Source organism: Acipenser ruthenus, chromosome 11, assembly GCF_902713425.1.
Source record: "Acipenser ruthenus chromosome 11, fAciRut3.2 maternal haplotype, whole genome shotgun sequence".
NCBI lineage: Eukaryota > Metazoa > Chordata > Actinopteri > Acipenseriformes > Acipenseridae > Acipenser > Acipenser ruthenus.
This window is the reverse complement of record NC_081199.1, coordinates 31428517-31451312: the sequence shown is the minus strand read 5'-3', so window position 1 is coordinate 31451312 and position 22796 is coordinate 31428517. Positions and strand designations below refer to the sequence as shown.

At 37.6% G+C, this 22796-nt stretch overlaps 1 protein-coding gene across 1 annotated transcript; it reads right to left on the bottom strand.

Moving 5' to 3' along the window:
- Positions 1–2484: 2484 nt before the first annotated feature.
- LOC117426964 (acetylcholine receptor subunit alpha) lies at positions 2485–17864 on the bottom strand. The gene is made up of 9 exons (XM_034045239.3): positions 17646–17864; positions 14487–14629; positions 14356–14400; positions 9672–9781; positions 9144–9339; positions 7306–7543; positions 5617–5840; positions 3677–3916; positions 2485–3147 (listed from the first exon to the last, which is right to left on the bottom strand). Exons 1-9 carry the CDS (start codon positions 17698–17700, stop codon positions 3016–3018), a joined length of 1383 nt encoding a protein of 460 aa, XP_033901130.1. The 5' UTR covers positions 17701–17864; the 3' UTR covers positions 2485–3015.
- Positions 17865–22796: the final 4932 nt, after the last annotated feature.

The following is a 22796-nucleotide window of genomic DNA, read 5'->3' as shown; positions in this document are numbered from 1 at the left end:
AGATGTGGCAAAAACACAGACGGGTGTGTGCTCGTGGGAGTTTTCTGTAAGGCTGTTTATTTTTTCCACAACAAGTGTGCCACGCGGGCAAAGCCCCAAAGAAAACGTGTCTAAACATGCATGCTTACAAATCAGGGAGGTAACTGAAGACGTTATTTTTTCCAAAGGTCAGAATTATTAATCTTTATTTCTTAAAGGTTTTTTTTTTTTAAAAAATATGTATGCACAGAACACACTGCAAAATGAGTTAAAATTAGGGGTAGAACATATTGGTTGACTTCATGTGGACCAAACCCAAAAGGTTCTTGTACTATTAACCCTTATGGAAAAAAAACATATTTTTAATATATGGTAGAAAAGTTTGATCCTTGTATTTTTTCATATATAGAAAATTGGCCCCTTTTTTATGGGATATATTTAAAATATATTTTAGTCTGTAATCCAAATATTTTTTTTATCTGTTGAAAATATATGGTGCACCATATATTTTCTTTAGTCTGTAATAAATATATGGATTACAGACTAAAATATAGGCCTATTTTAAATATATTCCATATACTATGTATGTATGTGTGTGTGTGTGTGTGTGTGTATATATATATATATATATATATATATATATATATATATATATATATATATAAGGGGCCAATTTCTATATATGAAAAATATATGTTTGTTCCATAAGGGCACAGGAAATGCGTTTTGAATTTTGAAATGTGGGTTGCTGGATTTAATATAACATTAAGGATGCCCATAGAGCATGTGTCTCAATAGTAAGTACTGCAACCATATGTTATTGTCAGGAACACATTATCTGAAGTTCACAATATGTAGCATTCATGAAACGTTAGGTTACTTACCGTAACCCTGGTTCCCTGAAAGAGAAGACGACCACCAACCAATACTTTTGGGATATGCCTGCCTTAGGTAGGTATTCGCTGAGAATTTTATGTCAGAGCTGCCGATACACCCCTCCGTGGAGTGACGTCTTCGGTCCTGCCTGCCGACGGAATAAGTAGTCGTTCAGCGGAGCCCACTTCCTCTTTTGCATCTAACCTACGAATGCGAGTGATGCACTTGTTTACAATAAATTGTATTTACACCACGAGCACTACAGCACTCACTTTGGACTTGTGACCGTGTTTGTGTGTGGGTTTAAAAATCATGTTTATTTTTTTGGGATTGAACCCATGGATTTGACAGAGCAATATTCATTGTTGTGTATTGCCAGTTCTTATTATTGTTTACTGTTGTCATCAGACTTTGGATTACAAATAAACCATCATTTCACCAGTACTTTGTTGTTTGTCCTTGTCTTGAGCACTGCATCACCCCTACACCTGCGCACTGCAAACCACTTTGCCACACATTCCCATCACTACACCTTCACGCAGGTGGGAGGTTTGTCTCTACCAGCGTAGGACTTCCCAACATGAGAGAGGTCTTGCTTGGGGTGTAGCCAAAAGGCATTAAGCCACGCTTGAATGGGCGCATATGCAGTAACCCCAGTTGGATAGCTGATGAGGCTGCGGCCATCAGACCCAGTAGTTTTTGACACAACACCAGTTGCACTGTGGACCCCTGTTGAAACAGGGCCAGACAGTTTTGAATAGCCTCTACTCTGTCGTCCGACAGATAGGCTTGCATGGTGAGGGAATCCCGCTGGAGACCCAAGAAGACCCAGTATTATTTGACTCTCGGCCTCGCTGAGAGTGAGATCCAGTCTTGCTAGATGGTTTGTCACTGGTGTGGGCCACTGCTCCTTCCTGCAACTGGGATTGCATCTACGCACTTCGAAAAGGTGCAGGGGGCTAAGGAGAGGCTGAAAGGCAGCACGGAAAACTCAAACATGCTCCCCTGAAATGTGAAGCGGAGATATTTCCTGTGCGCTGGACGGATAGGAACGTAAAAATATGCATCCTTCTAGTCCACTATCGTAAACCAATCGCCCGGCCTGATAGATTGGAGGATGTGGCGATGCGTGACCATCTGGAACCTCCTCTCCCTCAAGAACCCGTTGAGGTGTCTCAGGTGTAGGATGGGGCGAAAACAGACGTACTTTTTTGGCACCAGAAAGTATGTCGAGTAAAACCCCTCTTCTTGAGAACGGTGCCTACCCTAACCGCGTGTAGTCAGCCACCTGGTCAGCAAGCAGCATGCACCAGGAGAGACACACAGGCCGAAGCTGCGCCAGGCGAGAGCTCAGTTAGTTGATAAAGAAAAGAACAGAAGGGAGAACACACCTTTTTTTTTTTTTTTTGAAGGCCCAACGCACTGAGGCAGCCGACGAGGTCTAAGCTGTGTGAACAACACCTGCAGGGTGTTTACAAAGCAACATTATCATTTGCAATATTATCTAAAATTGTAAAAAAATAAATAAAACAGAAAAACAAAACCTTGTCCCCTTGTACAACATCAAGAGATCGTTTTGACAATTGTGTTACTAGGCACGACTGAACAATACTCTTTGACAATCCAGTGTGTGCTATAGGTAAAAGTATTTTATTAAACATCTCATCACTGTTTTGGTAAATACAATAAAAGAATCATTAAAAAAGAGAGAGAGAGACAGGTATGAAAATCTTTGGTGCCACAGTTGTACGACAAGACTGTGTTAAAACATTGCATGCAATGAAAGTTGTAGGAGCTTTGTGCAGTTAATTCAGAGCTGCCTTGCATTTGTGTTTTTCAGATGACATATTCGATTTCAGTTGCACTCTTTTAAATCAGTGTTTTGTAATTGTCGTTTATTTAAAATAGGTAATTGCATGTTACTTATAAAATTGCTTTGAGCCCATTGTGTATCACTGTACGGTAGTATGTGAAGGCATATTGGCATGAACTTGTAAAAAGACTCTTTGAACAACACTAACAATTTTAAATATGTATTTTTCTGTTTAATAATGTAGTATCTAAACATGTTTATTTCCATGCACCAGTAGACCTTTTAAAGGACCTATATCGATCACATTCCATTTACATTAACCCAACTGTTTGATCATGCCAGCTTTCCTATCCCTGCTGATTGAGTTCAATTAGACGACCAGCAAACACACCCAATGTCCCGATGACGCAGACAGACATGAAGACACAAAGCAGAATGTGATCAAGCACCATTGCCACAAACTTCCATTCTTCAGCTGCCTGTAAAGAAAAATTGAAACATGGCGTTAAGAAGAATTTCTAAAAAATTATATCAAAAGACAACCCAAAACCAATCAAATGATGTGCAGAAATAATAGGAAAGATTTGAACTTTTTGACTACAGTCAATGGCAGACCATCTGAATGTGGGCAGGACAGCTATGTGACAAACCACCAGGTCCCACAGATACATTAATGCATGGTGGTGGAGCTGGAGGGTTGCATCCCTCAAACTGAGGTTGGTAATATAATGGAAACTGATGATACCCTGACAGTTTAATGATTGTAAAATCTAGTGCAATGTGTGTGTGTGTATATATATATATATATATATATATATATATATATATATATATATATATATATATATATATATACAGGAGGAGGTAAAGGCTGCAGGATTTTTCATTATTAAGACTAAGTCACCTTTCTTGAAACATCATCATGCAAAAATATGATTTCAGCTTTAGTATACATTTCTTTTGTGAACATCTAATTATTATTGCTATTCTGAAACAGAAGAGTCTCACATTATTGGATTCTTGGTCAGACTTCATTGTTTCTGCAATGTATTTGACTCCTTCTATTGCGCTTTTCACATCAGGGTTCTTGGTGATTGGTGACTGGAAAGTGACAGAGGCAGGACCAGGTTTTCCAGAAATATCTGAGATGTCAATGTCCTCGGCAAAAATACGCTTTGCCTGTCTCTCTCTGGAGGGCCGTTTCATGGTCGAGAAGAACATGATGTTTGGAATGGTGTCAATAAAAATCTGCAAAATTAATCAAAAACAAAAAGTAAGGTTAACTGCAGTATACCACGGTATAATAATAACAGTACATGGTAATGTTATTTTCAGCGGGTACTGTACCACTTCATTCAGTCAATGACGTTTATTACTGGAGTTTTTCAGTCGGGAATATGAAAACTATTTGTTTAAATGTGTGCTTGTTCTTTATTTAGCAGTTTCAGGTTGTAGACAGTAGGTGATGCTATTGTCCAAGAAATGGTTACATGTTTTTCTATCAGCAGTAGAAATACATATAGCTATACTCATTACTTAAAATGAAACTATAGGTCTCAAATGTGCGACTTTAAAAGAAAATAATTTCTTAGTAAATATGTGTTTTAATTTCACAACATGATATCTGTTACTCCACCAGGTTAAAGAAAGCCATGCTGTTAGACTGTCTTGCTCTTTCTAGGTCGTTTCACCTGGCTAGTGAAATTATCCCCACCCCTTCACTGGTGTCTTTCCTGTCAATAACCAATCAGATGCTTCCCCTATTGACTGACATGCTTTCAGCCAGTAACATGCTTTGACCCAGAAGTGCAAACAAATAAAACTAAGGCATAGAAATTAAGATCTTCCTTTAACCTAAAGCAGTACCACATATCATGTGTAAAATGTAAAATACTTATGTGCTACAGGCTATAGCATGTTTCTTTTAACCTATGTAGCTAAAGAAAGTGCAAAATGACTAAGATTTATAGAATTCTTTTGTTATCTAAAATTACTTTAAAGATAATCATTCAATGCCATCTGTGGACATCACAATGTTTGCAAATGATATAGCAGGTATATAAAAACAAAGAAATAAATGTAACACTAATCCCATGCTACTCAATGATCCATTGAAAACAGCCTCTAACCAGAAAGTCATACAATAGAGATTATACTTTATTAGGATCTATTCAATTGGTTTAAAAAGTGGTGTGTCTAAATATTGTGAGCATTAACGTAATTAAAATAGGTTCCTCCTGATGTTTTTCACATATATTTACAGAGCGAAATACACTAAAAAGATCAGCTGCGTTTAAATCAATTGAATAGTAAAGTTTATAAATGGTAGGAACTAAACCATTTCTGAATACATTTATTGTGATGGTATTTTAACAAGTCGTTTTAATACCACATCATAAGGGACCAGTTAATCATATTGAAGCAGTTAACTGATAGGCAAAATATGTATCCACAGTCGTCAAAACAAAACTGTCAGTGAAATAGAAACTACGTTTTTTTGGTGATTCAGAACAGCAGTGTGTGGCTGCAATGTAAAAAATTCACAGTGACTGAGCAAACAAGCAAACCCACAGCTTGTAATGCCATGCAAGGCTTCACCAAGTGTGCATTAAACTGTCTAATTGTGTAAAAAGAAACACATTTACATTAACTCTGCTGTTTATACATTTCAGTTTCCACAGTCAAAAACGTAGTTGGGCTTTTGGGCCAACTACCACAGAAAACAAGATTCTGGAAGAATTTCATCCATGTGGAAAGAGCTAAGTAACATTACTAAATAATATGTATTTGTAGGAAATAAAGGAAACAAGCTGTGTCGGGCCTGTGTTGGCTCTATCGCATAGGTATATATAGCAAAGTGGTTGTTTTACTATCTTCTTTGCTAAATAATCCCTCACAAGCAGGTAGAAAAAGGAGCTAGGAACCTAGTTCGGGCCTGCTGAACTCACCTTCCGTACCCACTGTGGCATCGTATGAGTGCTGGGGGAGCGGTGGTGGGTATTAATTACAATCACTGTAATGATGATGGATGCGATGACAAACACCATGGTGAACAGCATATATTTCCCAATTAAGGGCACCGCGCTGGAGGTTGAAGGAATGAGCTCCACAATAACCAGAAGAAACACAGTCAGGGACAGCAAGACAGATATACTCAGGGTCATCTTCTCACCTATGGAGCAAAAGACAAGATGCTAGTTATCACTCAGCAGACAGTAAACAGCAGCCGGTGCGAATGAGCCATACTTTAATGAGCCACATGCATCAATAAAATGATTTTTTTGGATAATGACCAGAGGAAGCCTAAATACATTCATAATGGCACCTGGCTGCAGTGTATCTGAATTAGCCAAACTGCACAGTGTGTTATCGCTGTAGCCCTGTCAGGAGAGGAAACCATGACGATTTATAACTGCTGTCAAAAAAATGAATGGCCACAACAGAACTGTACATGGCAGGGGGTGACGTCTCCTCGGCCAAAAGGGTTAAGTGGTTGTCTGGAGAGAGATAACCTGGAGAGATAATGTAGGAGTCACCCTTTTTTCCAGGTCAGGATTCGTTTTTTTTGTTATACATTTTCTGAGCAACAAAAAATCATCACAAAAATAGTGTGACATCAGACACACACACACAAAAAAAAACACTTTTCTTTCACAGCTTTAGAAACAAGAGCAGCACTTAATGCTTGTCCTTTAAAATACACCATGTCACACATTTTCAGAAATTACAATCCTTGGTTAATCCAAGGTTCCTGTGGGACCCTGCACACAACTTTCCAGTGGCGGTGTTATTTATTGGATTGTTCTTTGTAATCCTCTAAAGCACTCCTGCAGTATAATATACAAGCACTCACCCAGAGCACAAGGCTCCTCACTGCTTCACTGTGAATGTTAATAGCTGATTGGATACAGTGCATACTCATTAGGATAATGGAATTAAATTAGCCTTTGAGCTCCTTCCAATACCCTTGCGGTCCTAAGATAAAAATCCTGTCACCATCGCCTTGTATAAAGGAGCACCTTCCCTCTAGAGCTTCCTTTGATCATCAGTCTTTAACTCTTTAACTACATATTTTTAGGATCTCTATATGGAAATGTATTACCCAGGAGAAAAAACAGAGATGCAGAATGCTGATTTCAGGGGTATCCTGGGGAAGTAGCAGCAAAGTAAACAGACCATGCATTATACATCCAGCAAAATCAGAACAGAGGATACAAATGGACACAAGATACATTAAAGGACAGTTCTTTTTTGCCTTGGTAAGCATGCGTCGTATATAGGCAAAAAAAGAAAATGTATCCATATTTATATCCTGTCCCCATTTATTGTGGTTGAAGAAAGAAATGAATTAAGCCAGAGCTGGGAGAATTGAGCAGGAACAGTTCTCTTTTTTTCATTAAATAATAATGTCAAGGCATCTTTAATATTCGTTCAGCAGACAAAGCAGACAGGGCCATGGTAAAGCATCTCATCTGTAATACTGCATTCTCAGCAGCAGAGTGCTCTCTAACACCATGCTGGGAGTTATACTCTTGGTGTGCCTTGAAGGGTTTGCGAACTGGATTCTATGGATAAGACAAGAGATTTAATGCAATAGTGAAGAGTTTTACTTCATGGCAATTAGGAAAACTGCTTACCAGAATCTGTGGGAAGATAAAATACCAGACCAGTCAGGAATGAAAAGAGCAGGCATGGGATGATGACGTTGACAATGAAGTAGAGAGGTAATCGCAGCATCAGGAAATGGTAGGTGATATCTAGGTAAGGCGTGGTAGGACAGCAGGCATAATAAACCCAGTGCTTCCAGCCGCGGTAGTCTTTCATAACCCACTCCCCACTCTCCATGAAGTTGCTTAAGTCTGGCCGATCACTCTCCTGGAAGAAATAAATTAGTTTTAGTTCACCCTTCTAGGTTTTACTCACTGTTACTGGCCAATTGCAAAGAAGTTTTAAGTGTTTTTCGATTATAAATCCCATATCAGAAATCAACCAATCACAGTGAAGTATTTGACAAAATTCCAGTACATCCTGTGTATAGAACACCACAACTAATTCCAATGTTCAAAAATCAAGCCAAAAACAACAAAAACAAAAACATACCTGGTACCTTTTGTAAAATTAGTCATCCTATTAACTTCTTTTTTCATTGTTTTTAATAAACAGTCACACCACAACACAGCACCTGTAGGCCTATACACATTATTCAGAGATTTTAGAATTAAAATTAGAATTAAAATCAGCAACTCAGTGCATGCGGTGACATCTTCATGTAGGGGTTTACAAATGACACGGGCATCTGTGTAGACAGAGGGCCAAGATTAGATGACTGACTCTGTATTATTATTTATTATTATTATTTATTTCTTAGCAGACGCCCTTATCCAGGGCGACTTACAATTGTTACAAGATATCACATTATACATTATTTCACATTATACAGATAGCACATTATTTTACATACAATTACCCATTTATACAGTTGGGTTTTTACTGGAGCAATCTAGGTAAAGTACCTTGCTCAAGGGTACAACAGCAGTGTCCCCCACTGGGGATTGAACCCACAACCCTCTGGTCAAGAGTCCAGAGCCTTAACCACTACTCCACACTGCTGCCTTAAGGTCTGTAGGTCAATGTAGGGAAGCTGATATTGCTTATCAGTTATGTTAGCTCTTTACTGTGGATAAATAGTGAGGAATTTAGTCAGGAATTCAAGCTTAGGTTTTAGCAGGGACACTTCCCTTATGAAAATAACCTATAGGTTACCTATAGAATACTTCTATAGAATGTCTGTAGAATTCTATAGAAGACCTATAGGCTATTGTATTCAACCTATAGGTTTTTATAGAGAATTGGGACATTTGGCCTATAGGCTATAGAAAACTATAGGTGCCTATAGAGAATTGGGACATTTGGCAGATAGCTCTGTAGAAACCTATAGGTTATTTTTGTAAGGGTTCCCTTTCCTAGTTCTCTCTATTTAAGGGTACGTAAGGACCTTTTTTATTTTATTGTGTTACATGTTCCCATGTGTTGCTACAACCGTTTACGTAAGGTGTGTGTATTGTTTTAATTATTATTATTTTTTTTTTTACATTTTGACCACTTTTTAAAACTTATAAATTACATTCCCTGCCTCAAGATGGCTTCACACATACCCACATGGACTTCTCAGAACTACACTGCCCATCATCCTCCGGCTCACATATGTAACTGAGATGGATTTACCAGTGAGCAGGAGGATGCTGGGAAATGCAGTTCTGAGAGGTCCATGCGGATACATGTGAAGCCATCTTGAGGCAGGGAATGCAATTTAAAAGTTTAAAAAAGTGGTCAAAATGTAAAAAAAAAAAAAAGAAAAAAAACAACAAATACACACACCTTATGTAAACAGTTGTAGCAACACATGGGAATATGTAACACAATAAAATAAAAAGGTCCTTATGTGCCCTTTAAAGTGTATAAAATATACAATTACCGGGTTGATTACAACTGATGTGCCATCATATGTCCAGGTTCCCAGCTTCATACTGCAGTTTTGCAGATCAAATGGAAAGTGTGTCACTATAATCTCACAGTAGCTCTTGAAAATAGCTGGAGGCGTCCAAGTGATCAAGCCACTGCTTTCCAGCAGAACTTTAGTTTCATGAACAATTGCAAAATCACCATCAGCACTGCAATGACAGTAATTAAAATCATTATCTTTATAATTAGAACTGCCGCAAGTGAGCAGAGGGGTGCAGCATGTTCTAGACGACAGTGACTGAAATTTGCAAGCCCACCAGTGGTGAGAGTGGCACCAGGCAATGTTTTCTAGGACAGGCTGCCTGGGAGGCATGGCAGTGCATTTAGCACAGCCTGTGGTCTCAAGACGTTAGTAACCATCATAAGGATGTCATGGATTGTCATAATAATGACAAAACCAATAAATAATAATAATAATAATAATAATAATAATAATAATAATAATAATAATAATAATAATAATAATAATAATTAATCTTACTTGTTGTAAAGAACCAGGTCAGGGCGCCAGATATCAGCAGAAGGGATTCGAATCTTTTTAATCCCACCATAGTCATCTGGATTCCACTTTAAATTAACATCTTTCCATTGCTGAATAAGGAACAAGAGTTAAATAGGCATTAACTTTAAACCCCAAAGTCCATATATCTGTTCTGCTCCAGATTCCTTGGGGATTAAACTAATGACATAAGGAATGGGAAAATACATTTAATTTATATTGCATAAGAGTGAAACCCTCTTGACTCCCTAACAATATCTACAGTAGATCTTTAAGCTCTAACTAATGTGCCCATTTCCTGTTTGTCTCTAAATAGAGATGTATACAAATTGTGTCTAAAATAATTCCTATTTTATCCCACAATCATGATTATCTTACACTGAAATATAATGTATGTGTCTTCAATGTGGGGTTATGAGATACAAAAGAACCTGGATGCCCTTTTATTCACATGTTTTTTTTTTATTCTATCTATCTATCTATCTATCTATCTATCTATCTATCTATCTATCTATCTTTCTATCTATCTATCTATCTCCAGCAACCTCATCTGTCGCTGAGGTTGCTGGGAGGGAGTGTGTGAGTCTCGAATGATTGGGGTGTGAGTAGGTTTGGTTTTTTTGTTCTCTTTTTACTTTTTTTCCTTTCTTTTTCTTTGTTGCGTTGGTTAAACGGATCACATTTTGGTTTTGAGAATTTAACAAGAAGGTACGGCATTAAAATCATTGTTGATGCTATAGTACCTGTGCAAAAATGTGTTGTCAAACTCGGAAAAGTAGTTGGGTGAGGAAACATTACGTTGGCTTCAAGGATGAATAAAACTGTTGTGGTTTTTCTCAGTAATGAGGAATTAGTTCAAAAGGTAGTGCAGCAGGGATTACTAGTAGTTTTTGAATATTTAATACAGAAGAAGATGAGTGTTGCCATGCTTCAAGAAACACATACAGATGAAAACAATAAGGCAGATTGGTTTAAACAATGGGAGGGGGAGGTTACACTAAGCCATGGCACTCGCTATTTTATTTTCTAAAGATTTTAAACTGGATTCTTTCATTGTGAGTGAAGAGGTTCAAGGGCAGCTATTAAAAGTTCAAGTCAGTATTTGTAGTAAGACTCTTGTCTTTATAAATGTTTATGCTCCAAATGATGGGAGACAGAATAAAGTACTGGCACAGTGTCAGTCAGCCTGAGGATGTGGTTTAATTGGGTGGGGATTTTAATTGTACAGTAGACAACAAGGTTGATAGGAATGGCTCTGAACCCCATCCAAGGTCAGTCAGTGAGCTGGTCTCTGTCTTAAGAGAGCATGAACTAGAGGATGCATGGATGAAAGGGAGTGCTGAACAAATTTCACTAGTTAGACTTGATAGGTTTTATGTTTCTAAGCATCATTTAAATGTATTTACTACCTGTGATATATGTCCTACTGGTTTCTCTGACCATAGCTTGGTTAATTTGAACATTCTTATCACTTCTCCATGTGTATATACTTCATATTGGGATTTAAACACTAAGCTTTTAAATGATATCCATTTTATTAAATGTTTAACTTTTTTTGGGAATGACGGAGAAGGTAACAATGTAATTTTTGATCCTATGGTGGGATGTCTATAAAGTTCAGATTAAATTACTTTGTCAACAGTATACTAAAAATATTACTAAGAGTACTAGTTTAGCAATGAGAGAGTTAGAGAGGACATCAATGAGCTCCATAGAGCTCTGGGGTCCAGCTATAGTGACAGGCTGATTGAGAACCTGAAGCTTAAAAAAGGTAAACTGGCTGATCTGCTGAATACACGAGGCTGTGTGGTCCAGTGGTTAAAGAAATGGGCTTGGAACCAGGAGGTCCCTGGTTGAAATCCTACCTCAGCCATTGACTCATTGTGTGACCCTGAGCAAGTCACTTGTGCTCCGTCTTTCGGGTGAAAGACGTAATTGTAAGTGACTCTGCAGCTGATGCATAGTTCACACACCCTAGTCTCTGTAAGTCGCCTTGGATAAAGGCGTCTGCTAAATAAACAAATAATACAAGGGGCGCAAGTGCACGCCAGGTTCCTTAACTTGTCCCAAATGGACGCTCCAACCCAATACTTCTTTGCTTTGGATAAGAAAACTGCTCAGAGTAAACTTATTTATTATTTACGGACAGATCAAAGACAACTACTGAGCGAACCTGAGGTGATCAGGGAGTACAGTGTGGGTTTTTACTCTTTGACTTGTTCACAGCGGAGCTTGGGGGTGAGTCTGGTAAAACTCAGAAGTTCCTAGAAGCTCTGGTCCAGGTTCCGGAATGGGAGGAAGAAGGATCAGTTGGAGAGAGAGTTGACTTTCCAGTTCTCTGATGCTCTTGTGGGACTGAACAATGGTAAAATACCAGGGATTGATGGTATGCCGGTGGAATTCTGTAAGACTTTCTGGTCTACAGTCGGAAAAGACCTGTTTGAAGTGGTACTTGAGACTATTGCGGAAAAGGAACTGCCTTTGAACTGTCGGCGCGCAGTATTGACTTTGCTACCAAAGAAAGGAGACTCATGTAATATAAAGAACTGGCGTCCAATAAGTCTACATTGTACAGATTACAAAATTTTATCAAAAACTTTGGCGAACAAATTAGACAAAGTGATGAATTGTGTGGTGCATTTCTATCAAATGTACTGTGTCCCAGGCAGACCAGTGTTTGATAATGTCTTTCTGATTCGTGATCTAATAGCAGCCTCCAAGCTTTTGGGATTTAAAGCTGGTCTCATTTCTTTAGATCAGGAGAAAGCTTTTGATTGTGTAGATCATAAGTATTTATTTAATGTAGTTAAAGCTTTTGGTTTCGGTCCCAGTTTTTTGGGCAAAATCCAGTTACTCTACAGTAATGTTTTTAGTACACTTAAAATCAACGGTGTGCTTAGCTCTCCTATTCAGATGCAGAGGGGAATTCACCAGGGTTGTTCCATGTCTGGGATGTTATATTCGCTTGCAATTGAACCTATACTCCACAAATTAAGGCTTTTATTATCTGGCATGTCCATTCCAAACGTACCAGTGGAGTTTAGGGAAAAAAGATGTACAAATATGATATGATTGCTTGACATTGTTTGGAGAAGTGTCCTCTGCGAAGACAAACTGGTCAAAAAGCTGTGTGTTTTTATTAGGTGATTGGGAAGGCAGTAGGCCTCCAGATCTCCCCCCAGGGTTACAGTGGAGTCAAGCAGTTTTTAGATACCTGGGAGTGTTCTTGGGAGGGGAAGGGGTGGCTAAAGAGAACTGGGATGGGATGTTAGATAAGGTCAAAAGTAGACTGCAGAGGTGGAGATGGCACCTGACTAAACTATCAGAGTTTTAGTGATGAACAACCTAGTAACCTCCATGTTATGGCTCAGAGTAAGATATGTAGATCCCCCAGTGTTGTTATTAAAAGTGATCCAGAGAGTGATGGTAGATTTATTCTGGGATGGATTGCACTGGATAAAGCAGTGCTGTTTTTGCCTGTTGAAGAGGGCAGGGCTTGGTTGATATTGTGAGTAGGGTGGCAGTGTTTAGGCTATTTTCTCTACAGAGGTTGCTCTATGCTTCTGAATCACTGGCTTTTTATTTCCTCCAACTGGTAGGGAATTTGGGTTGAAACAGACAGGTGTTTTTAATGAATACTGTACAGTTAGACTTGTTTGTTTTACCTGATTTTTACTGGGGCTGCTGAATGCCTGGATGCTATTTAGAGTACAACAAGATTTTAGGTGTGTGGGGTTGTATTGGCTCTTAGAAAAGTTTATAATCCTAATTTGAAATGCCCAATTTTAGTGTCAAATAGTTTTAAGTGTTTACTCACCACTAAAGGATTGATAAAAATTGTGCAGTTAGTGGATCTTAAAGGTCCTAACATCTGAGTTGGGAGTGAGATCGGTGAGGACGATAAAGGTTTTTTTAATACAGCTGTGGGCAGCCTTGTCTAGTGAGGGCATAAAGGTTATGAGTCATTTTCTCAAAGAGGACAGTTATCAGGGTTTAGAGCCAGAGGTTTTTAAGCTTCAGGTTAGACCTGCTGTCGATCAGATTGCTGACTCCCCAGGATGCCATTTATAGTTTGGAGCATTCTACAGCCTGCAATTTTGAGCAATAGAAAATAAAGCATTGTACAGACTGTGTGTTAAGATTAGGAACTTTAACATTTTGAAAGATGTCCCAGATACACACTGGAGGGAGAGATTGGGTGTTGAAGTTTATGTTAAACCTGCTTGGAATAACCTGTATAAACCACCAATCCAGAAAAGAGTAGGTGATCTCCAGTGAAGAGTTCTGCACACCATTGTTGCTGTGAACTCGTTTCTCAGTATTATCCAGTCAGAGGCAGATGATAAGTGTGTTTTTTATCAGCAGAGAGAAACTGGAATAAGGAATTTTAATTATGATTTAAAAAATAAATAAATAAATAAATAAATAACATTTACTGTAGAATATTGTTTGTTTAAATATGCATGTTTTGTTATTGAATTGTTTGTTTAATGTATGATTATTTATGACAATAAAGATCTTTTTGAAATCAAAATATCTATCTATCTATCTATCTATCTATCTATCTATCTATCTGTTTTACATATGGTATTTCACTTTGTTTTTATCATATGTAGTCTACTGTTTGTATGGTTCCTCAAGAAGTACTTCAGCAGTTTATATTTACCTGTTTCAGGCGAACGTTGGTTGTTACTATCTGATTCACTTCATCCTATTGATAAAAAGTTAAACAAGTAAGAATTATTTGCACGGTGTTAACTAAACAGCCCAGATTGTCAGAGAGGCGATTCTCCTCACCACACTGATGAGCTGGATCAGCTGGAGCCCCACTGTGACGACGACAGCGTCCCGGTAGTCTTCTACAGGACGAACCACTTTATTGTAGCCAGTGAAGAGCATTTTCACCAAACGGGTCTCATGATTGGAGCACTGGACCAGCCCTACAACACACAGAAATAAACCCAGTCATTGAACAGCAAAAGACCTGTTTAAAATGAAAGCGCCTTTGTCGGATACCCTTTGCATACGTTGGCATTAAAAAAATAAATCTACAACAGTGTTTTCACAGAAATGGAAATGAAATACTAAATCTGATGAATATAAAAATAAGATGGTTTTGTTAAATTTCTTGAATTCACTTTTTTTTTTAATAATGCAATGACGATACTGTTTTGGAGAATTCATCCTTCCAAAGCAAGATGTCAACTCAGATGTCAATCTGTAAAAGCTGCCAATGTGCCAGGCACTATACAGAGTTAAATATAATCTAACCAAGCAAAGACAGGATGATTGAATGACAGGTGGTACAGTTACCATTGCCAGATCCCTGCAACAACAGTCGAATGTTTATCTGAACAGAAACCCAATAGCAATTAACTGCACAACCAATGCAATTAAAACATAAATAAAAAATACATCCCCCAAAATAAATTAGTTGAAGATAAAATGTAATTACTTGATTATTAGGAATGATAAAATCAATTGACCTGCAACATAGTAAAAGGGATTGGAATCTACTGGGAAAAGACCTCTGAACTAATTTGAACTAATTTGATTTCAGAGAAGGTTCTTGTGAAGCAGTAAATATACACCTCAATTTCAGAAAGAAGATGCCCACAAGATTTGAAATGAACAATTCTTATTGCATTTGACAAACGACCGTGCCCATAATGAAACGTAATATAATTTGGCCCATGACCTTGTCCATTGGAGCTCCTTAGCCACCTCTCTACGCTGGCTGAACTATGATGTAATGTATATTGATTGAATGATTACTAATGCCAGCGGGCAGGACAAGAGACACTCTGGGCCACCTTCCCCAAGACAAGGCACGCTGCAAGGTGGAGGCAGGGGAGGGGAGGAAGACCAAACAAAGAAACGACAAGGAGGCATAGGCGAAAGGGCTATTTAAAATAACAGTTTGATTACGTATGTGATTAGGGGGTGGGTTCCCTTTTCAGAAACACAACATAGTTTCCAAGAACATGCTCCTGTCCAAAGTTGTGTAATCTAGCATACTGTACAGTAAACTCTCTTATTGTGTCCTGCTCATCAATAAGAACATTCACTCCTGCTTGTCCCTTCAGTTTGGAGATACCCAGTGCCTGGTTGCAACATAGAGATTTGTGTATCTTTATATCTATCAACCCAGAGAAGACACTTTCCAAATAAAACACCAGGCTCTTTTATAATCAGCTGCACTTTTTGTCCTCAGGCCCTCAGCTCCATTGTTTTGTTCAAGTAATCAGCGGTGATACAGAAACTGACAGCTTAAATGAAGCACTGGTAATAAATCCAGGACATTATTAAATTCAAGTGAGCCGTTTCAAACCCTCCAGGTATGAATACATTTTGTCACGTTGTTTCTGTTCTTTACAACATGTGCAAAAAGTTTGGAGTGCTGAATTCAAGCCCACGCTCAACCCACTCACAACTGAAACTTGACAAAGACATTTGTTTTTTTAACAAGGAAACAACAAAATATTCAAGGCCCTTTAGACGGTGGATTACACTGTATAGATACTTAATACAAGTGAAGGTAGCTTGGTTTTTTCATGGTGGGGTATTATTCTGTTTTAAGTGGAAGAAATGCACCCCCTCAATGAAAGAGTTTTGCTTTGATGTGAAACAACAACTGTGCAAACAGCTGAGGTGCTTGTACTGTGCATTCCCAAATCCATTATACAGCAGGAACACACAGCAGCTGAAGCAAACAAGAGCACTTTTTACATGAATGCTTCTTTTATCACACATTTTTAAATAGTGATTATCATGCCACGCTAGATTAATAGATGTATACTGTACCATGAAACCTGAAAAATCCACTCACCAAAGAGACTGAACATGTATACATATAAATTATTCTGTCATTCAATACATGTTCTGGGATTTATTGGCTGGTAACTACAGGTGACCATATATAGACGTTTTACTGTAATGACATTTACATCGATAATAATTATGCAACAAACTTGATTAATTAAAAACATGCAAACATGTTACAAGGGTTATATTAATGTTCAGCACAAACACTGTTCTGCAATTCCAAAACAGATATAAACTTATAGTTAATGGAGGTTTAGAGCCATCCATTTCGCCAGTGTTTTTGTATTAACCCTACAGTCATAATGATTTAAATATCTGCAATTCATTTTATACTTTTCTTCTTATTACTCTTGCTTGAGCCAAAGGGCTGAGTTGTTGCAGCTGAATGGCAAACTGATGCTGGTGCCAGCGATTTCAAGTATTACACAGATAAGTATCTGCTATTTCCGCTACACAACAATCCAAATGCTCGGGTTTCCAGTTTCAAATCTGAGGGTGACCTTCATCAGGAAGTTTTAAAGCAACAGAGACTGCAATTAGCCCAGACTTTGCAAATGTTTGCAAAGATTCATGCGGAGATTAATAATTTTCTAAAAGGAACATCCTTTCAGATTCACATTTAGATGTTTTAAATTACCGAGAGGTACTTTCTGTTTACAGACTGTCTCTCCCCACACCAGTGGATTGAAACAGGATTATAAATAGCCAAAGAAACACATGCACCACCTGTCAGTCAAGAGTGCTCATTTAGCTTTCTTTCACCAAAACTTTAAAAGACTTTTATTTAGAAAAAAATAGTAACTACATTGAAAAACTTCAAATATTTTGCCTATAATTTAACAGTTAAGCAAAGTAGTACAGTATATGGAATGCACTATTAGTGTATGCCCTGAAATTTACTTTTTGCTACCCCATACACACCGTTCACATGGATTGCTCGCTTTTCTTTTTACATTTGGTCATTCAAAATCACTCAAGACATTTAACTTTTCTAGAAAAAAAAAAAAATCAAGCCACCAGTGAGAATAACTAATACGTGTGTTACTGCATGCAAATGAATGTCAGTTCTGAGATATGCTGTGTCAAGCAGTAAACTGTAAAGTTAACTAGACAAGTAGAAAGTATACATACCTGTTAAAGAGACTGACACCATCAAACACTTGTAAAGAAAACTCAAAGAGCGCATTTTCAGAGTTAACTGCTGTTTATTGATGTTTCTTTCTGTCTAGGTTTTGAATCTCAAACAATAGATATATATATTTGTATACTGTAGCACATCCACTAGCTAGACACTGTCCTCTCTGTCCCTCTTGATTCTGGTGCACATGGTGACTGCTGAGAACTATTTTTTTACACCATCTGTGTTATGAAGGGACAGCTGAGAGTTACTGGAAAAGCTGACAGACACAAACTACTTCCTTAACTTTAACATACTATACTATACAGTTTAGGACTGCTCAAGTTCAATTGCAGGGTTGGTGTAAAGCAAATAGCATTTCATACCTCAGATAAATAGACATGCAAAACAATAATAATAATAATAATAATAATACATAAAAAAAATAATACCATAAGACAACAAAATAAACAGAATCAAATTGGAACCAGTCCATTAGAAAAAAATACAATTGTAACATATCAGGGGAAATGATATCTAGCAGCACGTGATAATGCTATTCATAAAGTTTACCAAATGTTTTAAAAGCTTAATCACTCCAGCATGTAATCAATAATTAACACAGCTATGGTAATACATTTATTTCCATAATATGTATGTACTGCCACAAATGCTAAGCACCATGGTTTTTACTGCTTCGTCACATTCATTCATTTGTGCTTTACCTTGCTTCGTTTCATTCATATTTTCCATATTTTGCTGTTTTTTCAGCATAGCTGGAGAATAAGCAGCGAAGCAATTGAGCTTGCTTGCTGCTCTTCTCGAGGAACATCGTCCTATAAAAGCAAACAAAAAAAAACAAAAAAAAAAAAATCAAATATTTTCTAAAAAAGCAAAAAGTTTGCTAAAAGTTGACTTAAATTTTTATATATATATATATATATATATATATATATATATATATATATATATATTAAACTATGCAATTTCAGGGGCTCCCGAGTGGCGCATCCAGTAAAGGCACTCCACGTGGAGTGCAGGATGTGCCCTATAGTGTGGACATTGCGAGTTTGAGTCCAGGCTATTCCTTTGCCGACCGAGGACGGGAGCTTCCAGGGGGTGGCGCTCAATTGGTCGCGCTCCGTCCGGGGGGAGGGAGGGTTAGGTCGGCCAGGGCGTCCTCGGCTCACCGCGCACCAGCAACCCCTGTAGCGGATAAGAGCAGCAAATATAAGAACATAAGAACATAAGAAAGTTTACAAACGAGAGGAGGTCATTCAGCCCATCTTGCTCGTTTGGTTGTTAGTAGCTTATTGATCCCAGAATCTCATCAAGCAGCTTCTTGAAGGATCCCAGGGTGTCAGCTTCAACAACATTACTGGGGAGTTGGTTCCAGACCCTCACAATTCTCTGTGTAAAAAAGTGCCTCCTATTTTCTGTTCTGAATGCCCCTTTATCTAATCTCCATTTGTGACCCCTGGTCCTTGTTTCTTTTTTAGGGTAAAAAAAGTCGACATTGTCTATACCTTTTAGGATTTTGAATGTTTGATGCTAAAACAGTAATTGTTGCACACCATCCGGGGTCCCACGTTGTTTTTATATGTTTTTCTATTTAAAAGTTAATATATATGAACTATTCTTCATTAACTATTCCTATTCATTTCCAGTATGATTTTAAAATTCTTGTTTCTCCTCCAACAAAAACATTGCATGGTCGTCCTATGTTGTTTGACTGAGCTGGAGGAACCTCTCTCTCTCTCCGATGATCCAGAAACCAATCAGGAATGCTGTGTCCCTGACGGGTTTAAGTCAGGCATTCTCTGAATAAATTGTTGTTGTTTTTATCATTTCTCCTCTGTTGTACTGTTGTATCGCCGAATACTATACTATGAATTCTGCAGTAGAGAATAAAATGATGCATAGCAAAAATACAGACAAAACATACGTAAAGATTGTACATTTTGAGCATATTTTTCCCCTAGCATTTCTGAACAGAAAAAAAAACAGATTTGTTCTATTCTTTAGAAGCTTGTGCACGAGTTTACCAGTTTCTGAAAGGAGACACATGCTGGGTAGAGACAGTTTTGTAACATTAACATAATTATTCTCCTGGCACTGAATAAACGCAATGGAGATTGTGCCATTGTGTTATAGGCAATGGAATCTGGTCTATATTTATTGAAATGTATCCCAGTGACCTACATTTTTATCCCTTACATGGGAAGGGTGATCTCTTTAAGCCCTGTCTTTCACATGTGTAGACCCAGGTTGCATCAGCAGGCTCTTAGCTTGGTCCCTCGCGGGTGGCATTTCCTATCAGAAACCCACCAGCACATTTACACAATTAGGTTTCTAAAAATCTTTGTTTAACAGGCATTCACCCAATTAAAAAAATGAAAAGAAAAAGAACTAATGTCCCTGCAGGGCATGGTTATAGACAATTGGGAACATAGGAGCACTGCAGCACTGAGTGGAAATGTGGTGATGGCATACTCACAGATACAGCTGTGTGCCTCTGTAGCATTATACCAAGGTCAATCATTTCTAATTGTGTTATCCCAACTTTGTGTGCTTTGGACAGGTTTAAAGAAAATGTAGTTCTCCATTCTGGGATTTTCAATTTGCTCTAAAGAAGATGGATGGATTGATGGATTAGTGGGTGACAGATTTGCTAAAAGCTAGAAAGGAAGACACAAATTGAATTGCCAAGTTTCATCTTTTCCACCTCTTAGATAAATGTAACACCTGAAAGGTAGTGCTGACTACGCCACAGAGGGAATTACACCCTCAGAATTTAAGTTTTTTTTTTGTTTTCTGAGGGCAAATCAGGTAACAGAGCAACCAAACACAAAACACAGAACACAAAACACCAGTACATGCAGAGGAGGGGACATCAGTAAATATTATTCCCAACTACATTATTATCATCATCATCATCATCACAGCAGCAACAACAAGTACTAGGTTTTCCATTTATTTTCGTTTTCTTTCCGTCTCGGTTCCCCTCTCTCCTACACGCACAGACACAGACACAGACACAGACACAGACACAGACAAACGGTAGATGGCCATCGTAGAAAACTAAAATCAAGGGGTATTTATAGTCAGGTGAGTATATTATTTTCAATTGCCGGGTAATTAATTAATCAGCTTTGGGTGCTGAGTGGGGAAGCAACAATAAAGTGCTACAAATCAATCAAGTGTCCTATCGAAGAAAACGTGCACAAATCAAAATATACAAAAAATAAATAAAAGTGCAAAATGAAAATGTGAAATAATAACGGGTAATTTCAACCCTGTTACATAAACATAAATCATAATAAAGGGGGACTGGTTAACATAATCAGCCTTCCTCACATACACCAACGAGGCTTTCATCTTAATACCACTTACACTGAGGGCACTGCATTGAGCATATGTGAGGGAGGGGGCTTGGGGACTGGGGTACTCTTGGGGAGCGTAGTCTAAATGTGTTTGCTACATTGTTGATTGTTTTATATCATTTCCACTATTTATTTATTTATTTCAAATGTAATGTTTAGAAACATGGCACATGTTTGTCAATTCTTTGCCATTTTAGTAATGGCCAGAAATCTGTATACTTGCTGCTTGTCCACTAGAGGGATCATGCCTGATAGTGCAATCTGGATGCTTCTTGCACCCCACCCCACTCCCTGTTGAGAACCACTGGGTAAATGTGATGGATTAGCTACTACAACACTTCATATTAGCTGCTCATGTACAGCTTACATTGAGTTGTTGTGATCACAAGTTTTTGAAGATTCTGATCAATGTGAATTAAAGATTGCTAAATGACAAGCTTGGTTTCTGCCCACCCAAACAAAGCTGTATTAATAACAGTCAAAGTTATTATAATAGTGGAAAACACTAGTGGAGGCTTTGAGTAAATTGTTGATGCTTATAAAATCGATATATATATATATATATATATATATATATATATATATATATATATATATATATATATATATATATATATATTGTAACTCCTGAATGTATATATATATATATATATATATATATATATATATATATATATATATATATATATATTCTAAATACTTTATTATTATACTGAGTATGAGTGTTTTGAATACATATTACGTAATCTGTTTGTTTGCAAGTCGAATTTAAAATGGCATTCTTATCCTGAGGTTATATAAGAGAATTAGCCTTGAGCAGGCATTCACAGAGTCCTGCACATAGTCAATATTCCAGTATTATTCGAATAAATATTACACTCATGCTTACTTAGAACAACAGTATCCTGGATAAGATGTGTGGGACATTGTTCAATTATTGAATAATAATGGAATCCATGTTTGTGCACACCCTGCTTTGCCTGTCTCAGTGCTTGTGACCTTTGCTCTGTGAAGGGATGCAGCTTGTATTCTGGTTACATCAGTTCTCACATAACCTCACAATACAAACAGTATGTTCTGCATATTTGTTTGGAATACTGAATTATACATTTTTCCATTTACAGAATACAGATTCTGTCTCTCTTTTAATTTTTGTTTATCAAATTCTTTATTAGACTGTTTTTAATGTAATGGTTTAATTGTTCATGTGTTTGTGTGCGTGAAGTGCCTTGGGATCTTTGTGATGAAAGCCGCTCTAGAAATTTGAATTGTTGTTGTTGTTGTAGTGGCTGACTCCTTTTTAGGGTTCCAGATTCTAACGAAATCACATAATGTGGTGACCTTTCAACCTTTATTACTACAAGATATTGTAGAAAGGGCACCCAATTTCTTTGGAATCAGGAAGTACCCCAAAGGAGCTGGCGACAAAGATTCCAAAGGCACGGATAATGCCAAATGGATTCTGAGACGAATTATTAAAATTCAGTATGAAGCAACAGACTTTAGAATGATTTTAAACATTATAAATAGCTAAGAAAGAAGAGTACATTTGAAGCTCCTTGGCATCTCTCACTGTGCTCATCCTGATGAATACACATTTTGGGGTAAAAATTGACAACAAGAGAAAAGCTAATGTTTTAGCCAAATATATACCGTTGACATTTTTTAAAGGAAAATCCTTTAGGAGTGACATTTGTTCTACATGTGAAAACCATTTTGAAAACTGTATGGCACACTACACCTTTAAAAATGTGTAGATCAGCTTGTTGGACGTATAATGCA